The 23,338-nt window shown below is 41.5% G+C and overlaps 1 protein-coding gene across 1 annotated transcript in view; it reads right to left on the bottom strand.

Moving 5' to 3' along the window:
• The window catches only part of usp46 (ubiquitin specific peptidase 46), a 40,484-nt gene extending 17,990 nt beyond the window's left edge, over positions 1–22,494 (bottom strand). The window contains exons 1-2 of the mRNA XM_003225311.4: positions 22,040–22,494; positions 870–950 (exon numbers count right to left, since the gene is read on the bottom strand). Of these exons, the coding sequence (XP_003225359.1) occupies positions 870–950; positions 22,040–22,075 (117 nt within the window). The 5' untranslated portion in view covers positions 22,076–22,494. The remainder of the gene's footprint in view (positions 1–869; positions 951–22,039) is intronic.
• Positions 22,495–23,338: the final 844 nt, after the last annotated feature.

Here is a 23,338-nt window from a genome sequence, read left to right as displayed (position 1 = left end):
CCTCTTTTCCTCCAAGAATGGAACTCAAGGCAAATGAAAACAATTGTAATACAGTTGAAAACATACAAAATACAAGAGGGAAATTGAATTGTTAATAATATTAAAGCAAATTAAAACACACCCTTTAAGATGGTGAAAAGCAGTTAAAATAGTACAATTTTAAAAACTACATCAAACTTTTATAGGCCCTTTCCTTAAAAGCTTATTCAAATGGACTATTTGAACTAAAGGTTTTAAGGAGGGAGTTCCAAAGTCTAGAGGCAACCACCAAGAAGACCTTTTTTGAATGCTCACCAACTCTCCTTATGAAGGCAGTGGGACTGTTTTTATGTGAACTGACATTATCATTGTCTAATATGTTGATGTGATTTTCCTGTATTTCATGTGTTTATGGCACTTGTAGGTACTTCTGTAAGCTGACCTGAGTCCTATTTGGGACTCAGGGGAAGTGAAATACAAAGTTAACTTCCCCAAGCTGACCATAACACTACAATAGGAGTAGAATAGATGCTGCTATAAGTGGGTCCCTCATTCTTTTTAGGCTGTTCTTTGAATTGTGAACTGACACTTCTACAAACACGATTTCAGATTCCGACACTTTTGAAATAGTCCCTGCATTTTAAAAATCATGTAATAATTAGGTTTGAGCATTGTGACTTAGACCCAAGAGATCTGAGTTTGAGTCCTCATCAGATCATGAAACTTACTGGACAGCCTATCATTCTATCATTCTTTCTTGGCTTGGTGTTCTAAGTGTAATTATTGGGAAGATAAAATTTTGGGGAAGAGAGACATGTGTACTGTGTTGAGCTCACTGGAGAAAACTAGGATAGCTACCTAAAAGTAAAAATAAGATTAATGATACTTACATTGACCAGTCCAAAGTAGTGTTCATTGAGTGGAAATTGCTCTGGTCCAATGTCTTTTTCCAGAGCAGAGGCATTGGTGCCCTGGGGGGGAAAATAGCCAGTTATCTTTTTCTGTATCAAAATATCAACTGCCCTCCTCAAAGTGGATTAATTGTCTCTTGTGTGTTACACATTCCTTGGAACTCACAGCCCCATCTTTTCTCCACGAGGCTGCCATAACCCTTGTGCTTCCTCATAGCACCTTCTCACAATGCTAGAACTCATCTACAGTTGTTGGTGGGAGAATGTGTACACACAAAAAAGTACTTCTTCCTCAAAATACACAATTACATAATTGAATTTGCTACCACAAAAAATATAGTGAAAGACATTGACTGAGGGTGCACCCAGATGGTAGAATGAATGCAGCTTCACATAGAATCTGTGATGACTCATGGGCCATGTAGTCCCGTTCCTAGTACTATTGAGGCAGACGAAGAGGAAAACTTGGGTTTCCCACCATTTCTGCCAGATTTGGAGCCCTTGCACCTGCAAGATGTTTGCCCACAAGAAGTCAGCCAAACAAGCCTTGAACAGAAATCTCCCCCATTTTCTCGCCGGGATTATTATAATCAAGATAGGGGCGCTCGAGAGGCGACTCGCCGGAGCGCCAGGATAGCTGCCAGACAATTAGCTGATTAAGTCTGTTTCCCTTGGGAAACTTTAAGGAGTCATGCATCTGGACACAGTATAGGTTTCGGTTCTTGTTCCCCAGAGAAAGTGTTCCTTGGCGGGAAAACAAGATCCTATATAGGTGTTTGCCCGCACAGAAATCCTTGCGGAGTCAATTCGTCGGCTAGAGGAGTGAGATCGTGTGTAGACTTCGTACTCCAGTTCCCAGATCCCGGATCAAGTTTCCAGCCCAGCCTTGTACCTTGGACTTCTATGGACTCAGTTCTTGATTCACGTTTGCCTTGCTTCAAGTTTGATCTTGCCAATTTTCAAGTCTTGCCTTGCCTTGTATTCTAAACCACGGACCTTGCCTCTCAGATTCAAGCCTTGTTTTCCAGTTTCCTTCGGATTTACCTTAAGCCTCAAAGACTATGGACAGTTCCCCACACTAATGCTTGCTAAATAGTGTGTGTTTCGGTGGAGTGAATGATAACTTTGGACTTTAATATCACATATTGGACATTGTTTTCCTGGACTAAATTTGACCTTTCCTGATAGGTCTACTCCTGAACTATATTCTACACTTGTATTTACTGACTTTATATATTCCTTTAATAAAGATATTAGATAGATTCTGGCCTCTGCGCATGGTTATTGGTGCTCTGCAGCCTGGGTCCTGACAGAATCATAGAATTATAGAATAGTAGAGTTGGAAGAGACCTCATGGGCCATTCAGTCCACCCCCCGCTAAGAAGCAGGAAATCGCATTCAAAGCACCCCCGACAGATGGCCATCCAGCCTCTGCTTAAAAGTCTCCAAAGAAGGAGCCTCCACCATGGCCCGGGGGAGAGAGTTCCACTGTCGAACAGCTCTCACAGTGAGGAAGTTCTTCCTGATGTTCAGGTGGAATCTCCTTTCCTGTAGTTTGAAGCCATTGTTCCTTGTCCTAGTCTGCAGGGCAGCAGAAAACAAGCTCACTCCCTCCTCCCTATGACTTCCCTTCACGTATTTGTACATGGCTATCATGTCTCCTCTCAGCCTTCTCTTCTGCAGGCTAAACATGCCCAGCTCTTTAAGCCGCTCCTCATAGGGCTTGTTCTCCAGACCCTTAATCATTTTAGTCGCCCTCCTCTGGATGCTTTCCAGCTTGTCAACATCTCCCTTCAACTGTGGTGCCCAAAATTGGACACAGTATTCCAGGTGTGGTCTGACCAAGGCAGAATAGAGGGGGAGCATGACTTCCCTGGATCTAGACGCTATTCCCCTATTGATGCAGGCCAGAATCCCATTGGCTTTTTTAGCAGCTGCATCACATTGTTGGCTCATGTTTAACTTGTTGTCCACAAGGACTCCAAGATCTTTTTCGCACACACTGCTGTCAAGCCAGGCGTCCCCCATTCTGTATCTTTGCATTCCATTTTTTCTGCCGAAGTGAAGTATTTTGCATTTGTCCCTGTTGAACTTCATTTTGTTAGTTTCGGCCCATCTCTCTAGTCTGTCACTTTAACTGCTATGGCTCAATGCTATCAAATCATGGGAGCATTGTGAGGCACTAGCATTCTTTGGCAGAGAAGGCTAAAGACCTTGTAAAATGACTTATTCTCATGATTCCATAGCATTCAGCCATGCCAGTTAAAGTGGTGTCAAAATGCATTAATACTACAGTGCAATTAGCTTTATATTTCAGGACTTTATCACACAGTGTGCATCATGCAAGTCCCACTGCCAGTCTGCCTCCTTCCCATGATTTACCCATCTCCTGTGTCCATTCTGCTTCCTTGGTAGTACAGTGATACAAGGGAGCAAGATTCTTCTCCTCTTCCACTCCAACTTGTTATTCCTGAACTGTTTATTATTTGCATTTTTATTAACAATTGCAGTGAAGTAAAGTATGTAGTAGTATAATCACTGGAACATAGATCAGTGTTTTGATGCAATTACATGAATGAAAGGAGATGCCTTAACAAAGATGCTCATACCAATAGTTATTTGTTATTAACAATCATGCAACTGCCAGAGAATAGCAGCTTTTTGCAATAAAGTCCTTAATTATGGGTTACATGATTTCATGAAGGATCAGGCAATAGTAGACACTAGTCAGAGGCTGTAGGACTAATTGTTGTGGGACCTCTGTGGAAGGATGCACTCTTGTGTTGTTTCTGAGCTTCCCATAGACAACTGGTTGGACACAATGGAACTAGAATCTGGATTAAGTAGCCCTTGTTGTCCTCTTATTTCCTTTGCCCTCTTCCTCCACCAGCCCAGATATCATGAAGTGCATGGAAGTCTTGTTGATTTTCAAAGAACATTAGAGAGCAAGATTTATTTCTTTTGATGCATGACAGCTAAATGGATCACCAAGGAACTCCCTCACCCGATCCCTCATTAACCTGTCATCATCTGTTTCCCACACAGAGTGAAGTATAAAAACAAACAGACCACATGGCTTTCTGATATTATCTGGTTTTATTTATTTCTGCAGTCAAATCTCATGTTTCCTTATTCTTTCTAAGCACCCACTTTTCAAGGAGTGGAGACTGAGAGCAGAACTGGAGGGATGTTTTACTCTGGTCTGGGTTTATATAAAAACTGTTTTGTTTTTCTCTCTGTGTAAAGAAAAAAACTTGCACAGAGCCGGAACACCTGAATAAGAAATAAAAAGATAATTGTGGAGAGCCTGCTGGCTTTAAAAGTAAACCAACTTGCTTGCAATTGGCAACTATAAATATTAACACTGTAGGCTTTTTAAAAAGTTTCATCTTGCTCTCCATCTGCTTTTCCTATTTCAGCATGGTTTCACTGAAAACAAAGGGCTGCACTGATTTCTTTTAAACAGCGTATCTGAGTTCCCAGTCCACCTGAGCCTTTTTGAAAGAAAAAGGGCAATGAGAAGGCAAGCAAAGAAACAATGATTCATTGTAGTGCACTGCTGGCCTTGGCTCCTACTTCAGATTGCATCATTAACAGCCCAAGACGTATCAGATGGAATGCATGGTTTTTATTTAATGCAACACATCCATCAGGAAGGTAAGACATCAGTGCTGACAGAGTAAAGGTATTGGCAGACCTTTATTGCCCATTTTCCATTGCTGGAAAGTTGGGCTATAACTGCAGCTGGGCATCACACAAGGAAACAATGAAATCCTACATCACTGGATTGGCAAATTTTGACTGTCCCACTTCAATGACTTGAATGCCCCCAAACTTGCTCAGAATCCCTTCCCTTGCAGCTGGTTTTTCCACTGGGAAAACTGGCAGGGAGGTGAAGTTCAGCAATGTGTATCACTGTCAGATTGGATTAAGGACATTGGTCCCCCTCTGTCTCATATTTGTCATTTGCTAACTTGTGACATACAAAGATGTAGGTCAGTTCCCTTTCTTCTTGCTTCTCTTGTATCTTAGCATGCTGAGCGACTGCCTCCTTAGCCTGCAGCTAACAACACTGTCATTCTGCTTCCTTACTAACAGCTTCCATGTCAGCCTCTATTTGTGTTTTAAGTTTTCATTTTCTTCCAGGAATGTACTTCTCTCTCCTCTCATGAATGAACATAGTTTGGCAGATGCATTGGTATGCATGCATGCACACCCATCCAAACAGACTATTTATTAATCTTGAACTTTCCACAGTTTTCTTCTTTTTCTATGGGTTTCTTGACCCTTTAATTTCCCTGCCCAAAAAAAAACCAACAAAAAACTAATCTCCCAAAGGTGAACTATTTCAAACTGTTGCAGCAAAATGGTTGCCTCCAATATCCTACTCTTGGGAAGACATGCAGACAAATGTCAGCATACTGGAAGAAGCAAAGACTACCAGAATTGAAGCAATGCTCCTACGCCACCAACTCCGCTGGACTGGCCATGTTGTCCGAATGCCCAACCGCCATCTCCCAAAGCAGTTACTATACTCCCAACTCAAGAATGGGAAATGTAATGTTGGCGGACAGGAAAAGAGATTTAAAGATGGTCTCAAAGTCAACCTTAAAAACTGTGGAATAGACACTGAGAAATGGGAAGCCATGGCTCTTGAGCACTCTAGCTGGAGGTCAGCTTTGATCAGCAGTTCTGTGGAATTTGAAGAGGCACGAATGGAGGGTGAAAGGGAGAAACATGCCACGAGGAAGGCATGTCAAGCCAACCCTGATCAGGACCACCTTCCACCTGGAAACTGATGTCCTCACTGTGGGTCAAGAATAGGGCTCTACAATCACCTACGTGCCCACCACCAAGACACTACACTTGGAAGGCCATCATACTCAGACAACGAGGGATTGCCTAAGTAAGTAACTACATTTGGCACAAATCTGAAATTGTTATATTCAAACATTATTGGGTGAAAACTCCATGTTTCAAATACATTGTGTCATTGGCACAAAGATTTCTGAAGAAGGCATGTCTTCCACATTTCCTAGTGGAAATGATACAGCATACCTTGTGGTCCATGTGCTTTTCTCATGACATGAAACAACATTAACAGTGCAAACATGTATCTTCAGAAGTAAGCACCATGAGAATGCCTGAATTCTGGAAAGGCAAAAATCAGAAAAGTCAGTAATAGTTTAGGAACTGAGGTATCCATAAATCTTGCCACTCTCAGTTCCCTCCTTCGAGACCCAGGAAAAACAAAGCTCCTCTGAGCACACAGCAACTCCTGGTCCCATAAATCAATCAGACATTAGCCTTCTATTGGTTCAGCAAGGAAGGGCTTTTCCTCTTCATTTGACATTATGTATAGTTCAGACTTACAGTTCATGCGGTTCCAATGTAAGAGAGTGAAACAATAATGGCGACATCATAATATACTCTTTCTTATCTCGAAGACAACCCCACAAGGAGATGACATAAATCACTGACAGGAAAAAGGTTCTACTCTAGCAATCCACTCTCTATGCCAGGGGTCCTCAAACTTTTAAAGCAGAGGGCCAGTCCACAATCTTTCTGACTGTTGAGGGGCCGAATTATCATTTGAAAAAAAAACAAACAAAAAAATTCCTATGCACACTGCACATGTCTTATTTGTAGAGCAAAACAGCAACAACAATGAAAGAACAATATAATATTTAAAAATGAAAACAATTGTAACCAATATAAACCTATCAGGATTTCAATGGGAAGTGTGGGCCTGCTTCTGGCCAATGAGATAGTCAAGTTAATTAGGATTGTTGTTGTTGTGTGTCTTCAAGTCATTTCAGACTTTGGGTGAGCCTAAGTCTAAAATTATTTATTTATTCATTTACTACATTTATTTACTACATTTATATCCCGCACTTCTCACCTCGAAGGGGACTCAGAGCAGCTGTATGTAAATACAATGTATTATTAGCATAGCACAATATTAGCATTATATATTACTATATTGAACTAGACCACTATACTGTAATATTATATATAATATATAACATATAATTAATATTATTATATGGTATTATTATTAGTATTATATTGTATAACATTATAATATTATTATCAATATTATATGTTTATACAATATATTATATTATTTAAAATGATATAAAAATATTATATTATAAAACTGAGGGCGGGGGCCAGGTAAATGACCTTGGAGGGCCGCATCCGGCCCCCGGGCCTTAGTTTGGGGACCCCTGCTCTATGCACTGACCCCTTCATTAATGGTTTCTCTACACTCTGCATGTTTAGACTAAATTGTGCTTTTGACTTATGCACATATTTTTCTTAATTTCAACAATCTGATATCAAAATGGTTACATTCAAACACTATTGGGTGAAAACTCCAAGTTTCAGAGACAATCTGTCATTGGCAAAAAGATTTCTGAAGAAGATGTGTCTTCCTCATTTTCTGGTGGGAATGACACAGCATACCTTGTGGTCCATGTGATTTTCACATGTCATTTTTTATCGTGTCAGGAGCAACTTGAGAAACTGCAAGTCACTTCTGGTGTGAGAGAATTGGCCGTCTGCAAGGATGTTGCCCAGGGGATGCCTGGATGATTTTACCATCCTGTGGGAGGCTTCTCTCATGTCCCCACAAGGGAAACTGGAGCTGACAGATGGGAGCTCCTTCCGCTCCTCTGATTCGAACAGCCGACCTGTCGGTCAGCACTCCTGCCGGCACAAGGGTTTAACCCATTGCGCCACTGGGGGCCCCTTCTCATGACATGAAACCACATTAACAGTGCAAACATGTATCCTCAGAAGTAAGCACCATGAAAATGCCTGAATTCTGGAAAGGCAATAATCTTTTAGATATGCAAAAGGATTCCTACTTTCATGAGAATTAGGAGCAGAGACCCACAGTGAAAGTTGAAAAACCATGAAATTTTTAAAAGCCAATGTTTTTTAACCTGTGAGTATACCTCATGAATCTATAGGATCTCCAGAACTATGCTGTGGTCAACCTTCACCTAGAGGGCCTATAGATTCCTAGAGATAACATTTTAATTAACTGTGTGAATAATCACTTCCGCAAAAGTTAAACCTGTAAATGTGAAGAACCAATTGTATGTATGTGCGTATGTGTGTGTGTGTGTGTGTGTGTGTGTGTACACACACATACACAGAGTTTTACAATTTATTTCATTTTATGATATTTTAATCCATGAAATAATCCTGACTTTGGATAGTACAACTGATGACCATCTCAATGAAGTAGTAGCAGCACTTTATCAAACATGAATCCTGGGGATACTGCTGATGGGTTTCCAAGTCAAGTACAGACATTCTGTTCATTGTTGAAAGAAGATATAAAAGCAGTATTATTTGGCAACCACATTAACAGTTAAATTCATACACTTTTGCCAAGCTTCTAGAATATTTATAGTTATTTAATTCTCTTCCTTTCTATAGCCATCACCATTGCCGCAGCTGAAAGAATAATTCTGAAAGTTAAAATGAATCGAGATGTTGCCTATGTATTCCACAGAACAAGCAGGCTTTTGACATTATCTGTTCTTTCAATAAAAAATAAATGAACACATCAGCTAGATTTTCCAAAAGCCATTCATACATGTTGTCATTCCAAAGTAAAAGAAAAAATGGCCATCACCAATAAGAAACTATGGAAAAGAATACTAGTATATACTGTACACAAACCAATCTGAGATGTCTGGTGTGAGAGAATTGGCTGTCTGCAAGAACGTTGCACAGGGAACGCCCGGATGTTTTGATGTTTTACCATCCTTGTCAGAGGCTTCTCTCATGTCCCTGATAGAGGGAGCTCATCCAAACTCTCCCCGGGTTAGATTCGTACCTGCAATCTTCAGGTCAGCAACCCAACTGTCAAGTTATCAGTCCTGCCGGCACAAAGGTTTAACCCATTGTGCCAAAGAACAATCTGCCTCAGGGGAGCGTGCTTGCTCCATCAATGTTTACACAAATGATCAGCCACTGCCAGAAGGGACAGAGAGTTTCATCTACACTGACGATTGTGCCATCACCACTCAAGCAGGGGGCTTTGGAATGGTTGAATAGAAGCTCTCTGAAGCTTTAGGTGCTCTTACTGGCTATTACAGGGAAAACCAACTGATTCCTAATCCATCTAAAACACAAACTTGTGCTTTTCATCTTAAGAACAGACAAGCATCTCAAGGTCTGATGATTACCTAGGAAAGAATCCCACTGGAGAATTGCAGCACACCAAAATATCTGGGAGTTACTCTGGACCATGCTCTGACTTACAAGAAGCACGGCTTGAAAATCAAGCAAGAAGCAAATGCTAGAAATAATATCATACAAAAGCTGACTGGCACAGCCTGGGGATCACAAGCAGACACAGTGAAGACATCTGCCCTTGCATTTTGTTACTCTGCTGCTGAATATGCATGCCCAGTATGAAATACATCTCACCATGTTAAAACAGTGGATGTGGCTCTTAATGAGACATGCCACATTATCACAGGATGTCTACGCCCCACACCACTGGAGAAATTATACTGTTTAGCCGGTACTGTACCACTTGACATCCATAGGGAAGTAGCAGTCTGTAATGAAAGGTTCAAGGCATTGACATCTCCTGCCCACCCTCTGATTGGATATCAGCAAGCAAGCCAATACCTGAAATCAAGAAATAGCTTCCTAGGATCTACAGAGATATTCGCAGGAACATCCCAGCAAGCTAGACTCCAAAAGTGGCAGGCTAGAACCCAGAACCTCAATTTGTGGCTGATACCGGATGAGGGACTCCCCTTTGGGCACACAGAAGACTGGGCGACTTGGAAAGAGCTGAACAGACTTTGCTCTGGCACCACAAGATGCGGAGCTAATTTTAAGAAATGGGACTACAAAGTGGAGTCCACAACATGCGAGTGTGGAGAAAAGCAAACCAAAAACCTCCTACCACAATGCAGTCAGAGCCCTGCCATATGCACAATGGAGGACCTTCTTACAGTGATACTAGAGGCACTTGAAGTGGTCAGTTTCTGGTAAAAAAAATAATTAGGATAATGCCAAGTTTTTTTTACTTTGTTTATGGTTTTTCTGTACATTATAACTGTATTCTCAATTTGCTTCTGATGCAATAAATAAATAAATAAAATCTGTTGATTTATGGTGACCCCATGGATCGTGTAGGGTTTTCTTGGGTAAAGGGTATTAAGTGGTGGTTTTTTCTTCCTCTGAGGTATAGCCTACAGCACCTGGTATACATTGACAGTCTCCCATCTAGGTACTAACCAGTACTGACCCTGCTGAACTTTCAAGATCAGATGAGATCTGGGGCCTTTAGGGTATTCAGTATAAAAGGATATATTTAGCACCAGGACCTACAAGGAAATGAGTCCCAGATATAGTTGCTGCAGCTAGAAACCAGCAATTGTGCTTCAACTGTCATCTAAATGTATATTCAAAGACTGGACCATACAGTTTTCAGAGTGTGGTTTTAAAAATACATAAAACACTCAGCAGCAGCACACAGTATGGAACCATGTTCTCTTTGAGATTTATTCAGCCTGCAGATTCTCACCACAGGGATTGATAAGCAACATTACACACTACCTTCCTGAGTACCAGTAATGTATGTGGCACTATCAGAAGCTATTATAACATGTTGACATTTTGCATTGAATTCAAACCTTATTTTAGCTATTGTTCAGAAAGCAGGCAAGGGGTACGTGCATATTTTCAAATTGCCTGTGGATTCATGGCAATTCTGTGAATTTCTTAGGGTTTACAGGGTGGGGGGAAATGAAATAATGTCAGGAAACAAAATTATAAATGGCAGCTACAGCCATACACATCTCTGCAGTGGAACTGCAGCAAACGGTTAACTCAGAGCAACTCAAACTAAACTGTGGAAATATGAGTGATGGGGAAAAACGCACTGCAGAGCATACTGGTAGCAATTGGGAAAGGATAGCACGTCACAACAACACACAGCAATGGATGGGTCATCTAGTCCTCTATCTCTTTTCCCAGAGAGGTCAGTTGCAAGTGTCTGGGAAACAAACAAAAAACAAATGAAGACAAAAGTTTTTTCCTAGGGTTTCTCCCAGCAGATGGTATTCAGGGGCATTTAGCCTGTAGCCTTTGGGATCTCATTGTAGTCATTGTGATTAGACTAAAAGCAACTGAAATACCTTCTAAAATAATCCATCCAACAGCCCTGAAAGGGAAGCCGTAGAATCCTGACCAGATTGCATGCAGAGCTGAAACATGCCAAGGCAACGGCTTTCTTAAAACTAACCAAAAATTCAGGAGGGAAGTAAGACATGGACCAAATAATTCTGTCTTACCATTCATTCATCACCATACTAGCTCTTAAGTCTACTTTGTGTATATGAGATGCATGCAAGCTTGTGCTTTTGTGTTTCTGGTGCTGTGAATCCACTCTAGATTTTGATGAACATATCCAAGATGCTCCCTGGATAGCTACTTTAAAGTTTGGATTAAATCCCAGTGAACATTTACCATTCCACTGACATGGAAGTCGCCTTTCATTATGATGTAAATAAATTGGGAATTTGATAATCTATCATTTAATAGTAAAGGTAAAGGTTTCCCCTTGATATTAAGTCTAGTTGTGTCCAACTCTGGGGGTTGGTGCTCATCTCCATTTCTAAGACAAAGAGCCAGCATTGTCCGTAGACACCTCCAGGGTCATGTGGCCAGCATGACAGCATGGAGCACCATTACCTTCCCGCTGGAGTGGTACCTATTGATCTACTCACATTTGCATGTTTTCGAACTGCTAGATTGGCAGAAGCTGGGCTAATAGCAAGAGCTCACCCTGCTCCCAGGATTCGAACCACTGACTTTTTGGTCAGCAAGTTCAGCAGCACAGCGGTTTAACCTGCTGCACTCCCCAAATACACAAGACAGCAAGGCACCTGGCCATAGTGTCATAGATTTGGTGGGTTATGATCGAAAAATATCAACTTTGTCAAATTCTTCTGGTGGGTTGTACAACATACTTGTTGAGCTTTTTTTGTATTTGGAATTCTGATTTGTTTATTTGTTTTTTCAACAGAAACCTTTTTTTAGAAAAAATAATGGCAATTTGTAATATTCATGAAACATTATGAATGTCAGCTAACTAGTACTGTCAACAGCTGAAATATATTGCGAACAACCAATTGTGAAGTAATATTTGCAATGAATGTGATGCCACCATTCAAACAAGTCCCACTGTTCTTCAAATTTGCTTTCACATTAGCTAATGAATGAAAATAGTCAAACCAAGCAGTAAAAGAAAACTGAAATAAAACTAACCACTATCACATTGGAGTAAAAAAAAAGCCACTCAGTTCAGGTTTTTTCTTCCCAGACACTGTAAGGTTTCTTAAATATTTCAAAGGAGTACAAACAGGAGAGTAATGAAATACAGTAACAGTATGTAGCAAAATTTGTTTTTTTTTCCTGTTCCTGGTTTTAAAGTGTTATTTCCTGTTCAATTGTGTGGAACTTATATTGAAACTACTTGTTACACTCCAGAAACTTTGTTTTTGTGGCTGCCATAAACTATGTTGAATTGTTTGAGACCCTACGAGATATTGTGCTGAAGATACAGAAACAACATTTTTGCAGTTTAGTAAACTTTTTCCATGTTTGTATGATAGAACCAATTAGGAAGTGAGATTTATAACCTGGGAACTGTCTTTATGAAACTTTACAAACAATTGAATCATAGGGCTCTTCCACAATCAAATAACCCAGAATATCAAGGCAGATAATCCATAATATCTGCTTTGCACTGTATTATCTGAGTCCACACTGCCATATAATCCAGTTCAATGTGGATTTTATACAACTGTGTGGAAGGGGCATGTCTTCCTCTAGAGACCTCAAACTTTTCAGCTCACATGACCTCATAAGACTTTAACTTCATAATGGAAGCTATCAAGCACCCCAGCATGAGTTTTGTTGGAGTGTCTTCTGGCAATGAAAGTAAAAGAAAAGACTCTCAGTGCATTCTGATAAAGTGCTTGTGACGACAACATGGTTGTGAGCCCACAGATGATGAAGAACCATGGCTCTACCCTATAGGCAAGCTCCATTCCCCAAGTTTGAAGAATGATGGGTGAGAGATCATCAGCAAAGGGCATGCGGGGTCACCATATGGAGGAAGAAAGATGACATTGAACATGACTGTTCTTGCAGAACCTGGAAGTTAGGTGGGAGATATAAACAACTCCCACCCTCAAAATGTTTTGCATGATTTGTTCAGAAACCTTTGTTTTCATATGGGGCTGAGAGAGTGTGACTTGTCCAAGGTCATATAGTGGCTTTCCATGGCTGAGCAACTATTTGAACCTTGGCCTGCAGTGTCATAGTCCAAAATTCAAACCATTGCATCACACTGGCTCTCACATTAATGATGTGGTCATTCATTAATAAAATAATGTATAATGATGAAAGACTTTGGAGATCCTAAAGTATGCACCGCTTACTCATGGTTCCTGGCTTCCTCTCATCCCAGTAGCCCAAGCAAATCTGTATGCGTACAAACACACATGAACTATTATGTGCCTCAGGCATTTTCACTGAAGAACAATGTGCAATAGGGTCAACTCAGGACAGTTTGCTGCCTCAAATGAACAGCAACCAGTGGCCACTACCTCTAGTCAAAGAAAAGTACTTTAGAGCTAAACCTGCCACATTTTTATTTTGGCTTTGTAACCAGTCAGGGCCCTTCCACACAGTCATATAACCCAGATTATCAAGGCAGAAAATCTCACAATATCTGATTTGAACTGAGATATTTGAGTCCACACTGTCATATTTTCCAGTTCAAAGCAGATAATGTTGGATTTTATTCAGCTGTGTAGAAGAGGCTACAAATGCCCCTCTCCCTCCTTGGTAGTAAAAACTAAAATAAAGAAAGGCTTGATAATAACAGATTAACTAAGGGCCCTTCTACACTGCCAGATAATCCAGATTATCAAAGCAGATATCCATATTATCTGCTTTGAACTGGATTATATGATCCTAAAATGCCATATAATCCAGTTCAAAGCAGATAATCTGGATTTTATATTGCAGTATAGAAGGGGCCTTACTCACATTTTGCTGTCCTTTCTTGACACAAAGATTTCTTGCTTGAAATATTTATCTGGGAAGCATCTATACCAGGGGTCCCCAAACTAAGGCCCGGGGGCCGGATGCGGCCCATCGAAGCTATTTATCCGGCCCCCAAGGCACAAGGGCAGAAGGGAGTTGGGCTAAATGACCCAAGGGGCCTCTTCTTCTCTTACAACCCTTATTATTATTATTATTATTATTATTATTAATAATAATAATAATAATAATAATAATAATAATAATATTGAGGCTGGGTGGATATCTGTCAAGGGTGCTTTGCTTGTGCTTTTGGTGCACAAAGGCAGAAGGGGGTTGGACTCAATGGCCCAAAGTGTCTCTTCCAACCCTCTTTTTTATTATTGTTGTTATTATTATTATTAATTATTATTATTGCTCGGTGGCCAACTATAGTCCGGCCCTCCAACGGTCCGAAGGATCGTGAACTGGCCGCCCGTTTTAAAAGTTGGGGGACCCCTGATCTATACTATAGAATTAATGTAGTTTGATGCCACTTTAACTACTGTGGCTACCTGTGATGGAATCCTGTAATTTTCAATTTGGTGAGACATCAGCAATCTTGGGCAAAAAAAAGGCTAAAGATCTTGTAAAAGGACAACTCCCATGAATCGATAACATTGAGCCATGGCAGTCAAAGTGGTGTCACACTGCATTCATTCTACCGCACAAATGCACCCTCGTTTCATAGCAGGGCAGCATTGGTCTTGAAGCTCCAGGCTAAACAACATGAAACATCTGACCAGAGCATTCCAGTTATTCACATCAGCTGCCTATTCTAATACACAAGAAATGGCAGAGCAGTTTAATGCAGAGCTGGATGGCTAAAGACAAAGCATGTTTTTCAATTCAGACCCTTCTCTGTTTAGATTTGTATACATTAGTGAATAGATCCAATGTGGCTGATTTATTACAGCTGTCACCCAGCTGAAGATATGGCCCCTATCCAAAAAAGAGCTATAAACACCAAGCGCAGCAGAACAAGCCTCATTAATGTCTCAGAAGCAAGATGACCAATGAAATTCCCAATGCAAAGTTTGTCAAAACGACATTCTCTCATAAAAGGCAGAATGTAAACATTTTCCTACTAGTAGGACAGTAAGAGCAATAAATGTCCACTACAATTTTTTTAAAGCAACCCACCATGGTTAAATATACATTTTAAGGAGCTGCCTGTGGAATGCATCTGTCCTTTGAAAGTACAGATGCCTTGAAAAGCCTGTTTTAACCATTGTTTCTATATATTGCTGCCTGCTGCTCCAAAAGAAGAAAGGAATGTCATTTGTTGAGCCATAATAGTGGCAGGAATACCTTTATGCAGTATTTGTCCCATGTGTTTATTCCATCTGACCTTGCAATAGCAAACAATGAAATTATTACTAGGAAATCATTATTATTATTATTATTATTATTATTATTATTCCAATTTTTCTTTCCACAAGGAGACCTCAACATTGAATTACTGGGGGCCCTTCCACACAGCCATATAACCCAGAACATCAAGGCAGAAAATCCCACGATACCGGCTTTGTACTGGATTATCAGAGTCCATACTGCCATATATTCCAGTTCAAAGCAGAAAATGTGGGATTTTATTCAGCTGTGTGGAAAGGGTCTGGGTGTGTGGCTCCTTTGATTAAAGAAGCTGGTCAGCTCAGATCTTCCATGAATGCAGATAATATCCAATCAAAGCACTGTGCCGACGTACCAACTCTGGGGACGTGATAGTCCAAAACTGACAAGGGAATGACAATACTGGACATGAAAAAGCACACAGCTGTCACAGTGACAGATTTCCCTTTATTTGTATGTACATATGAACCACAGAAGACCATTGTTCTGCTGCAGCAAGAACAAAAACAATAGCAAAGTTCCATTTTTTGGAACCTCTATTGGAGGGATATATGAATTGGTGCTAGACAAGTAAGTTGCCACCTCAGTTCAGGCCTGGATTCTGCCACATTTGGATTGGTTTCAAATATTAAGGAATAGAAACACAGGCCAATTTATGGCTGAAGCAGCCGTGCACTTTCTGCTGTGAAAATATTATAGCAACAACATAAAAATCTAAAATAGATAAGAAATAAAAGTCCTTTCAAAACCCATCCTTCTAGAGATTAGTCTTTTGAAATTGAAAACCATAATTGAAACATACAGGATGATTATTTCAAAAAAAGTGAATTTAGTTCAATGTGGAATTGTGAAAATCCTTATACCGCTGCAGTCCCATTGACTCTAATGGTATGAGATGAATAACAGCAACTAGTTCTGATGTTTTTTCTCCAGTGCCCAGACTCCACTTACAAACCATTGTGCCATATGTCAGTGCGCCACAGGGGCAACTGTTCTGGGCTTCATGTGGGACCTGATCCACATGAAGAGGGTTATGTCAATATTAGAATTACCACATTATTGTCAACTCATTCCGTGAATTCTACTATTATAGATTCCACAAACTATATTACTAATATTAGATTCCAAAATTCCTCTAGTTTAAAGTCTACAAAGCAAGGGGGGATCACAACACAAACTCTCTTGCTTGTGGTTTCTTTTTGTCACAACAAGAGGAGCCAAATGCTTAGAGCCATAGGTAGTGCTAACAGTAGCAATCCTGTCCAACTATGTTGTGACTTTTAAGTATGTCTCACAAATGGTACTCCTCTCCGACTTTATACTGTCCTCACAACCTCATGAATAAGGTAAGCCTGGCTCAAAGTCATCTCACGAGATTTTCATCAGTGAGATTATAAATTTTATTGAAGTGCTTTTAATGTAAACTGCTTTGAGTCTCCTTGTGGAGAAAAAAAGTGGGGTATAAATAAACATAGTAGTAGTAGTAGTAGTAATAGTAATAACATCTTTGATTTTCTTAGTCTAACCCAAGCATGGGCAAACTTCAGCCTTCCAGGTGTTCTGGACTACAACTTCCATAATTCCTAACAGCCTACCAGCTGTTAGGAATTGTAGAAATTGAAGTCCAAAATACCTGGAGGGCCAAAGTTTGCCCATGCCTGGTCTAACCACTACCCACACGGAGCTTAAGGAAGAGGCCTCAATGCACATTTTGCCTTGAGCTTCTCAATGTCAGGAGGCAGCTTTAACCATAGAATCCTGAAGTTGGAAGAGAACACAAGGGTCATCCAACCCAACCTCCTGACATGCAGGAAGAACCAATCAAAGCACTCCCAACAGATGGCCATCCAACCTCTGCTTAAAAATCTACAGAGAGGAGGTACCATCAAGTTTTATTACACTGTCCAGGAGCCTCCAGTGGCACAATGGGTTAAAACCCTTGAGCCGGCAGGTTTGCTGACCGAAAAGTCAGTGGTTCTAATTTGGGGAGCTGGGTGAGCTCCCATTTGTCAGCTCCAGCTTCTCATGTGGGGACATGAGAGAAACCTCTCACAAAATGGTAAAACATCAGGACATTTCCTGAGTAATGTCTTTGCAGACAGCTGATTCTCTCACTCCAGAAGCGACTTGAAGTTTCTCAAATACCTCCTGACACACACAAAAAATTACACTCTCCCTTTGTAGCTATTGATGGACTGCCATATCAAATTGGTGGGGTTGTCCCATTGTGCTCAAAAGCCTTCCATATGTTTTAGGCTTCAGTCCTCAACTTCAAGTCAATTCTGATTTATGACAACCCTCTCAGAAGGCTTTTTTTGACAGGATTTATTCAGAGGTGGTTTGCCATTTCCTCAGGCTAAGAGTGTGTGAGCTACCCAAGGTCACTCTGGGGGGTTTCCAAGGGCTGAGCAGTGGCTTGAACCCTAGTCTCGCGAAGCATTGGTTCAACATTCGAACCACGGCACCATGTTCCACCTTGCTGAGTAAGATTCAAACCACTTGGACACAGAAGTGACACAGCCCACCATATGTCTCTGAAGAGCTACAAGTTTTCCTACAGTACAACTGGACTCATGTCCTTCAAGCAGGAGTTCAGTTCCTCCATCCTTAAGTGAGTCAACCTTTTTGCCATCCCAATCTCAATTCTGAATCATAACTTTAAGCAAGAGTGAGGAGAGAAGACACATTCATTGGGCTGGGAATCTTGACACCTTTGGATAAGAAGGGTAAACTGTGTCAACCACAACTTTAGTTGAACTAAAATTCTTGGCAAACATAACAGAAAGAATAAAACTGAGCAAACCCCTTCCTTCATTTCCTGGAGACCACTAAGTGGGCCATATGTAATCTTACTCAGCAAATTTGAAAGAACTATAATTTCAGCCAATGTTTTCAATCTTTTTAATTCTATGCATTATTTATTTTTAAATAATAAGAAATCATGTTACTAATTTTTGCATGTTTTAACATTGTCCAAGCTTAAATAACACTATGTAACACACTTTTTGTTCCCGGGTTACAAATGTCTTTTTCTAATTGGTTCTATCAGAAAAAAACATGGAAAAGGTTTATTAAATTGCAAAAACTTTGTTTTTGCGGGACACCCTGCAGCACAGTTTGCTCTCGTTTTTCAATGAATATCTCATAGAGTCTCAACCAATTCAACACAATTTGTGGCAGCCAAAAAAACAAAGTTTCTGGTGCATAACAATTACTTACAAAGTACGTTCCACACAATTAAACAGGAAATTACAATTTCAAACCAGGAACAGAATTTGTTCCAATTTTATTACATAGTGTAATTTTATTAGCTGCCTTGAGTCCCAGGCCCCTTCTCACAGATGAATAAAATCTCACATTATCAGCTTTGAGTATATGGCAGTTTGGACTCAGATAACCCAGTTCAAAGCAGATATTGTGTGATTTTCTGCCCTGATATTCTGGGTTATATGGCTGTTTGGAAGAGGCCCCAGAATTGGGGCAAGGAAGGATATAAATCCCATAATAAACACTTTTTTGCCAGGCTGGGAGAATACAATATGGGAATTAATTTATAACCTGCCCTCTCTCCCCAAAGGGACTCACAATGGTTGATGGGCCCTTTTACCCAGCCATATAACCTAGAATATCAAGGCAGAAAATCCAACAGTATTTGCTTTGAATTGGGTTATCTGAGTCCACACGGGCACATATTTCCGTTCAAAGCAGATGTGGGATTTTATTCAGCTGGGTGGAAGGGGCCACAGTGACGGGATCACCTTAGGTTGGGAAATGACTTGAAGGCACAGAACATCTTCAAGGGAGAAACCTTGAAACCAGATGTTCACCTTTTACATCTGGTTACATCTGATGAAGAAGGAGCTGCACTTCCTAGAAAGCTTGTGCTGAAGAAAAACCTGTTCGCCTTGAAGGAGTTTCTTGGGCTGCTTTGATTGCAGCAGTTTAACTTCTCTGGAAGTTGTGCCTGGTTAAATTGGGTCTGGTTCAACTGGGTAGGAAACATGGGCCCCTTCTACACTGCCATATAAAATCCAGGTGATCTGCTTTGAACTGGAGTGTATGTGTGTGCAGATTCATATAATCCAGTTCAAAGCAGATAATGTGGATTGTCTGCTTTGAAAATCTGGATGATATGGCAGTGCAGATTTATATAATCCAGTTCAAAGCAGATAATGTGGATTGCTGCTTTGATAATCTGGATGATATGGCAGTGTAGGCTCACATTATCCAGTTCAAAGCAGATGATGTGGATTATCCATTTTGATAATCTGGATTATATGCCCCTGCCACTCACACACACTTCAGGTATCATCTCTGCTTGAGTAATGCTACCTTTCTGCAATTTTTCCAATACAGACACAGAGAGCATACATCTATACTGTAGAACTAACGCACTTTGACACTACATTAACCACCACAGCTGAAGGCTTTGGAATACTGGTAGGCATAGTTTTGTTGTTATTTATTCGTTCATTCGCTTCGGACTCTTTGTGAGCTCATGGACCAGCCCATGCCAGAGCTCCGTCGGCTGTTGCCACCCCAGCTCCTTCAAGGTCAAGCCAGTCACCATCCATCTTGCCCTTGGTCGGCCCCTCTTCCTTTTTCTTTCCATTTTCCCCAGCATCACTGTCTTCTCCAAGCTTGCCTGTCTTCTCATTATGTGGCCAAAGTACTTCATCTTTGCTTCTAATATCCTTCACTCCAGTCAGCAGTCAGGCATTATTTTCTGGAGGATAGACTGGTTGGATCTTTTTGCGGTCCGAGACCTCTCAGAATTTTCCTCTAACGCCACAGTTCTCAGCCTTTCTTTTGGTTCAGCTCTCACATCCATAGGTTACTACGGGGAATACCATTGCTTCAACTATGCGGACCTTTGTTGCCAATGTGATGTCTCTACTCTTCACTATTCTATCGAGATTGGTTATTGCTCTCCTCCCAAGAAGTAAATGTCTTCTGATTTCCTGGCTGCAGTCTGCATCTGCAGTGATCTTTGCTCCTAGAAATGCAAAGTCCATCACTGCCTCCACGTTTTCTCCCTCTATTTGCAAGTTATCAATCAGTCTGGTTGCCATCATCTTGGTTTTCTGGATGTTTAACTGCAACCCAGCTTTTGCACTTTTGCTCTAAGATCCTCCGGGGAGGCCCTCCTTTTGCTCCTACCGCCGTCACAAACACGGTTGGTGGGGACAAGGGAGAGGGCCTTCTCAGTGGTGTCTCCCTGGCTCTGGAATGCCCTTCCCAGAGAGATCAGACAAGCCCCTATTTTATCCTCATTTCATAAGGATCTGAAAACCTGGTGGTTTCAGCAGATCTTTGAGTAGAGCTCCCTTTGGCCTGCCAGCTATGTTCTTACTTAGCAACTTACCCACCTCCCTATCCACTATGTATTGTAGCATCTGACACACCTAGCACTGTATAGCCGACCACTTAATGTTGAACCCTGGTCACTATGCCTGGGTTTTGATGGAGTTCTGTCATTGGTTGTCAATCCTTGTTATATGACTATATGTCTAGTTTGTATTATGTTTTAATAGCTGTGTGGATTTTAACTTGTTGTATGTTTCCTGGAAACCGCTCTGAGTCCCTCGAGGAGATAGTAAAAAAGGTAAAGGTTTCCCCTGACGTTATGTCCAGTCGTGACTGACTCTGGGGGTTGGTGCTCATCTCCATTTCTAGGCCGAAGAGCCAACATTGTCCATAGACATCTCCAAGGTAATGTGGCCAGCATGACTGCATGGAGCGCCATTACCTTCCTGCCTAAGCGGTATCTATTGATCTACTCACATTTGCATGTTTTCAAACTGCTAGGTTGGAAGAAGCTGGGGCTAACAGCGGGCGCTCATTCCACTCCCGGGATTTGAATCTGGGACCTTTTGGTCCGCAAGTTCAGCAGCTCAGCGCTTTAACACACTGTGCCACCAGGGGCCCTTAAGGAGATAGGGCGGTATATAAATAAAGTTTTTATTATTATTATTATTCTTTCACCTTGGTTATAAGGCTCCTCAGCTCCTCCTCACTTTCAGCCATCAGAGTGGTATCATCTGCATATCTAAGGTTGTTAATGTTTCTTCCAGAAATTTTAACTCCAGCCTGGGATTCATCAAGCCCACACGTCGCATGATGTGTTCTGCATACAAGTTGAATAGGTAGGGTGCCTGGGTGAGAGTATACAGCTCTGCCGTAATCCAATCGTGAACCAGTCTGTTGTTCCGTGGTCTGTTCTTAGTGTTGCGACTTGGTTGTGATACAGATTCCTCGGGTAGTTTTGGAAGAAGGTTAAAGAGCTTGCCAAACTACAGCTCCCAAGATTCCATAGCACTGAGCTAGGGCAGGTCAAAGTGGTGCCAAACTGCAGGAATTCAACAGTGCAGATGCCCCCTTAGAGACATAACTCTGGGAGGGTTGAGGTGCAGATTCTACGGATTGGGGACTTTTCCAGGCCAAGGCGGGGCCCAATCTTCTGCAAGGAGGGCTCCTTGGCGGCCCTTTCCTCTCAGGAAAGCCTCTCTCTCTCTCTCTCTCTCTCTCTCTAGCTTGTGACTCTGGAAAGGGGCGGCCCTGCAAACCTGGCAGGAAGGAGCCCCACCTCCTGCTTTTGGCACCCCATCCCCGCTCTCCCCAAAAGAAGCCCAGCCCAGCCCTTGCCCTCCAGGACTACTCACCATATTACAAATGGAGGCGATGTTTCTGACAGTCATGAGTCTAAAGGTTGCAGCGATCCCCCACCGCCATCTTTACGAGGTGAAACCCGAGACGGTCATGGTTGGGGGAGGGAGGAGGAAGAGGAGGAGGAGGGAAGAGACACAGAGACAGGAGGGAGGCTCTAGCTTGGGATCGGAGGGTCCAAATCAGAGAGAGCCAAGCTCCCCGTCCTCTGCCTTTGCCGGCTGCTCCTCTCTCTGTGTGTCTCTAATCGCCTCTCGACTGCGCCGCCTCCCTAGCCCTCTCCTTATTTGCTGAACCGATCGCCGAGATAGATCTACAGGGATCCGCTGTGTGCTGGCCAAAACTGGACTAATAATCTCCCGCTTCTTCCTTCTCCTCCTCCTCTTCCCTTCTCTCCATCGCCCCGGTGATCAACTTTGACAGCGGCATTGAAAAAGGGAAGGTCAATCCCCGTGAGTGGCGTGGCCGGCAACCAACCGCTCGGCCCAATTGGCGGGAGGCAGCCAATGGCGAGGCGAGGAAGGCCAACGAGGTGGTCCCACCCACTGGGGAACCCAAGGAGAGTCAGAGTTTCAGAGCAGTGGTTCTCAACCTGGGGTCCACAGATGTTTATTTATTTATTTCCAACATTTGTATCCCGTCCTTCTCACCCGAAGGGACTCAGGGCAGCTTACAACAATGGCAACAATTCGATGCCCACACAAAAACAATATCAAACAATACATAAAATCAATTAAAACTATTAAATACAATAAAAATTACAATATATAAATGTTTTTGGCCTAGAGCTCCCAGAAATCCCAACCAGCTTACCAGGTGTTAGGATTTCTGGGAGTTGAAGGCCAAAGCATCCTACAGGTTGAGAACCACTGGTACAGAGCAATGGATTCAAATTCAAATACAGTAGTCTCACTTATCTAACCTTTGCTTATCCAACGTTCTGTATTATCCAACGCAGTCTGCCTTTCAGTAGTCAATGTTTTTGTAGCCAATGTTTTCAATACATTGCAATGTTTTGGTGCTAAATTCATAAATACAGGAATTACTACATAATGTTACTGCGTTCGTAAATACAGGAATTACTACATAAAGTTATCGAGTATTGAACTGCTTTTTCTGTCTATTTGTTGTAAAACATGATGTTTTGGTGCTTAATTTGTAAAATCATAACGCAATTTGACGTTTAATAGACTTTTCCTTAATCCCTCCTTATTATCCAACATTTTCACTTATCCAACATTCTGCTGGCCCGTTTATGTTGGATAAGTGAGACTTTACTGTAATAGAGCAGGCTT

The sequence above is a fragment of the Anolis carolinensis genome, chromosome 5 (genome assembly GCF_035594765.1).
Source record: "Anolis carolinensis isolate JA03-04 chromosome 5, rAnoCar3.1.pri, whole genome shotgun sequence".
In the NCBI taxonomy this organism is placed as follows: domain Eukaryota; kingdom Metazoa; phylum Chordata; class Lepidosauria; order Squamata; family Dactyloidae; genus Anolis; species Anolis carolinensis.
The sequence above is the reverse complement of the archived record's forward strand: the minus strand, read 5'-3'. Positions and strand labels throughout refer to the sequence as shown.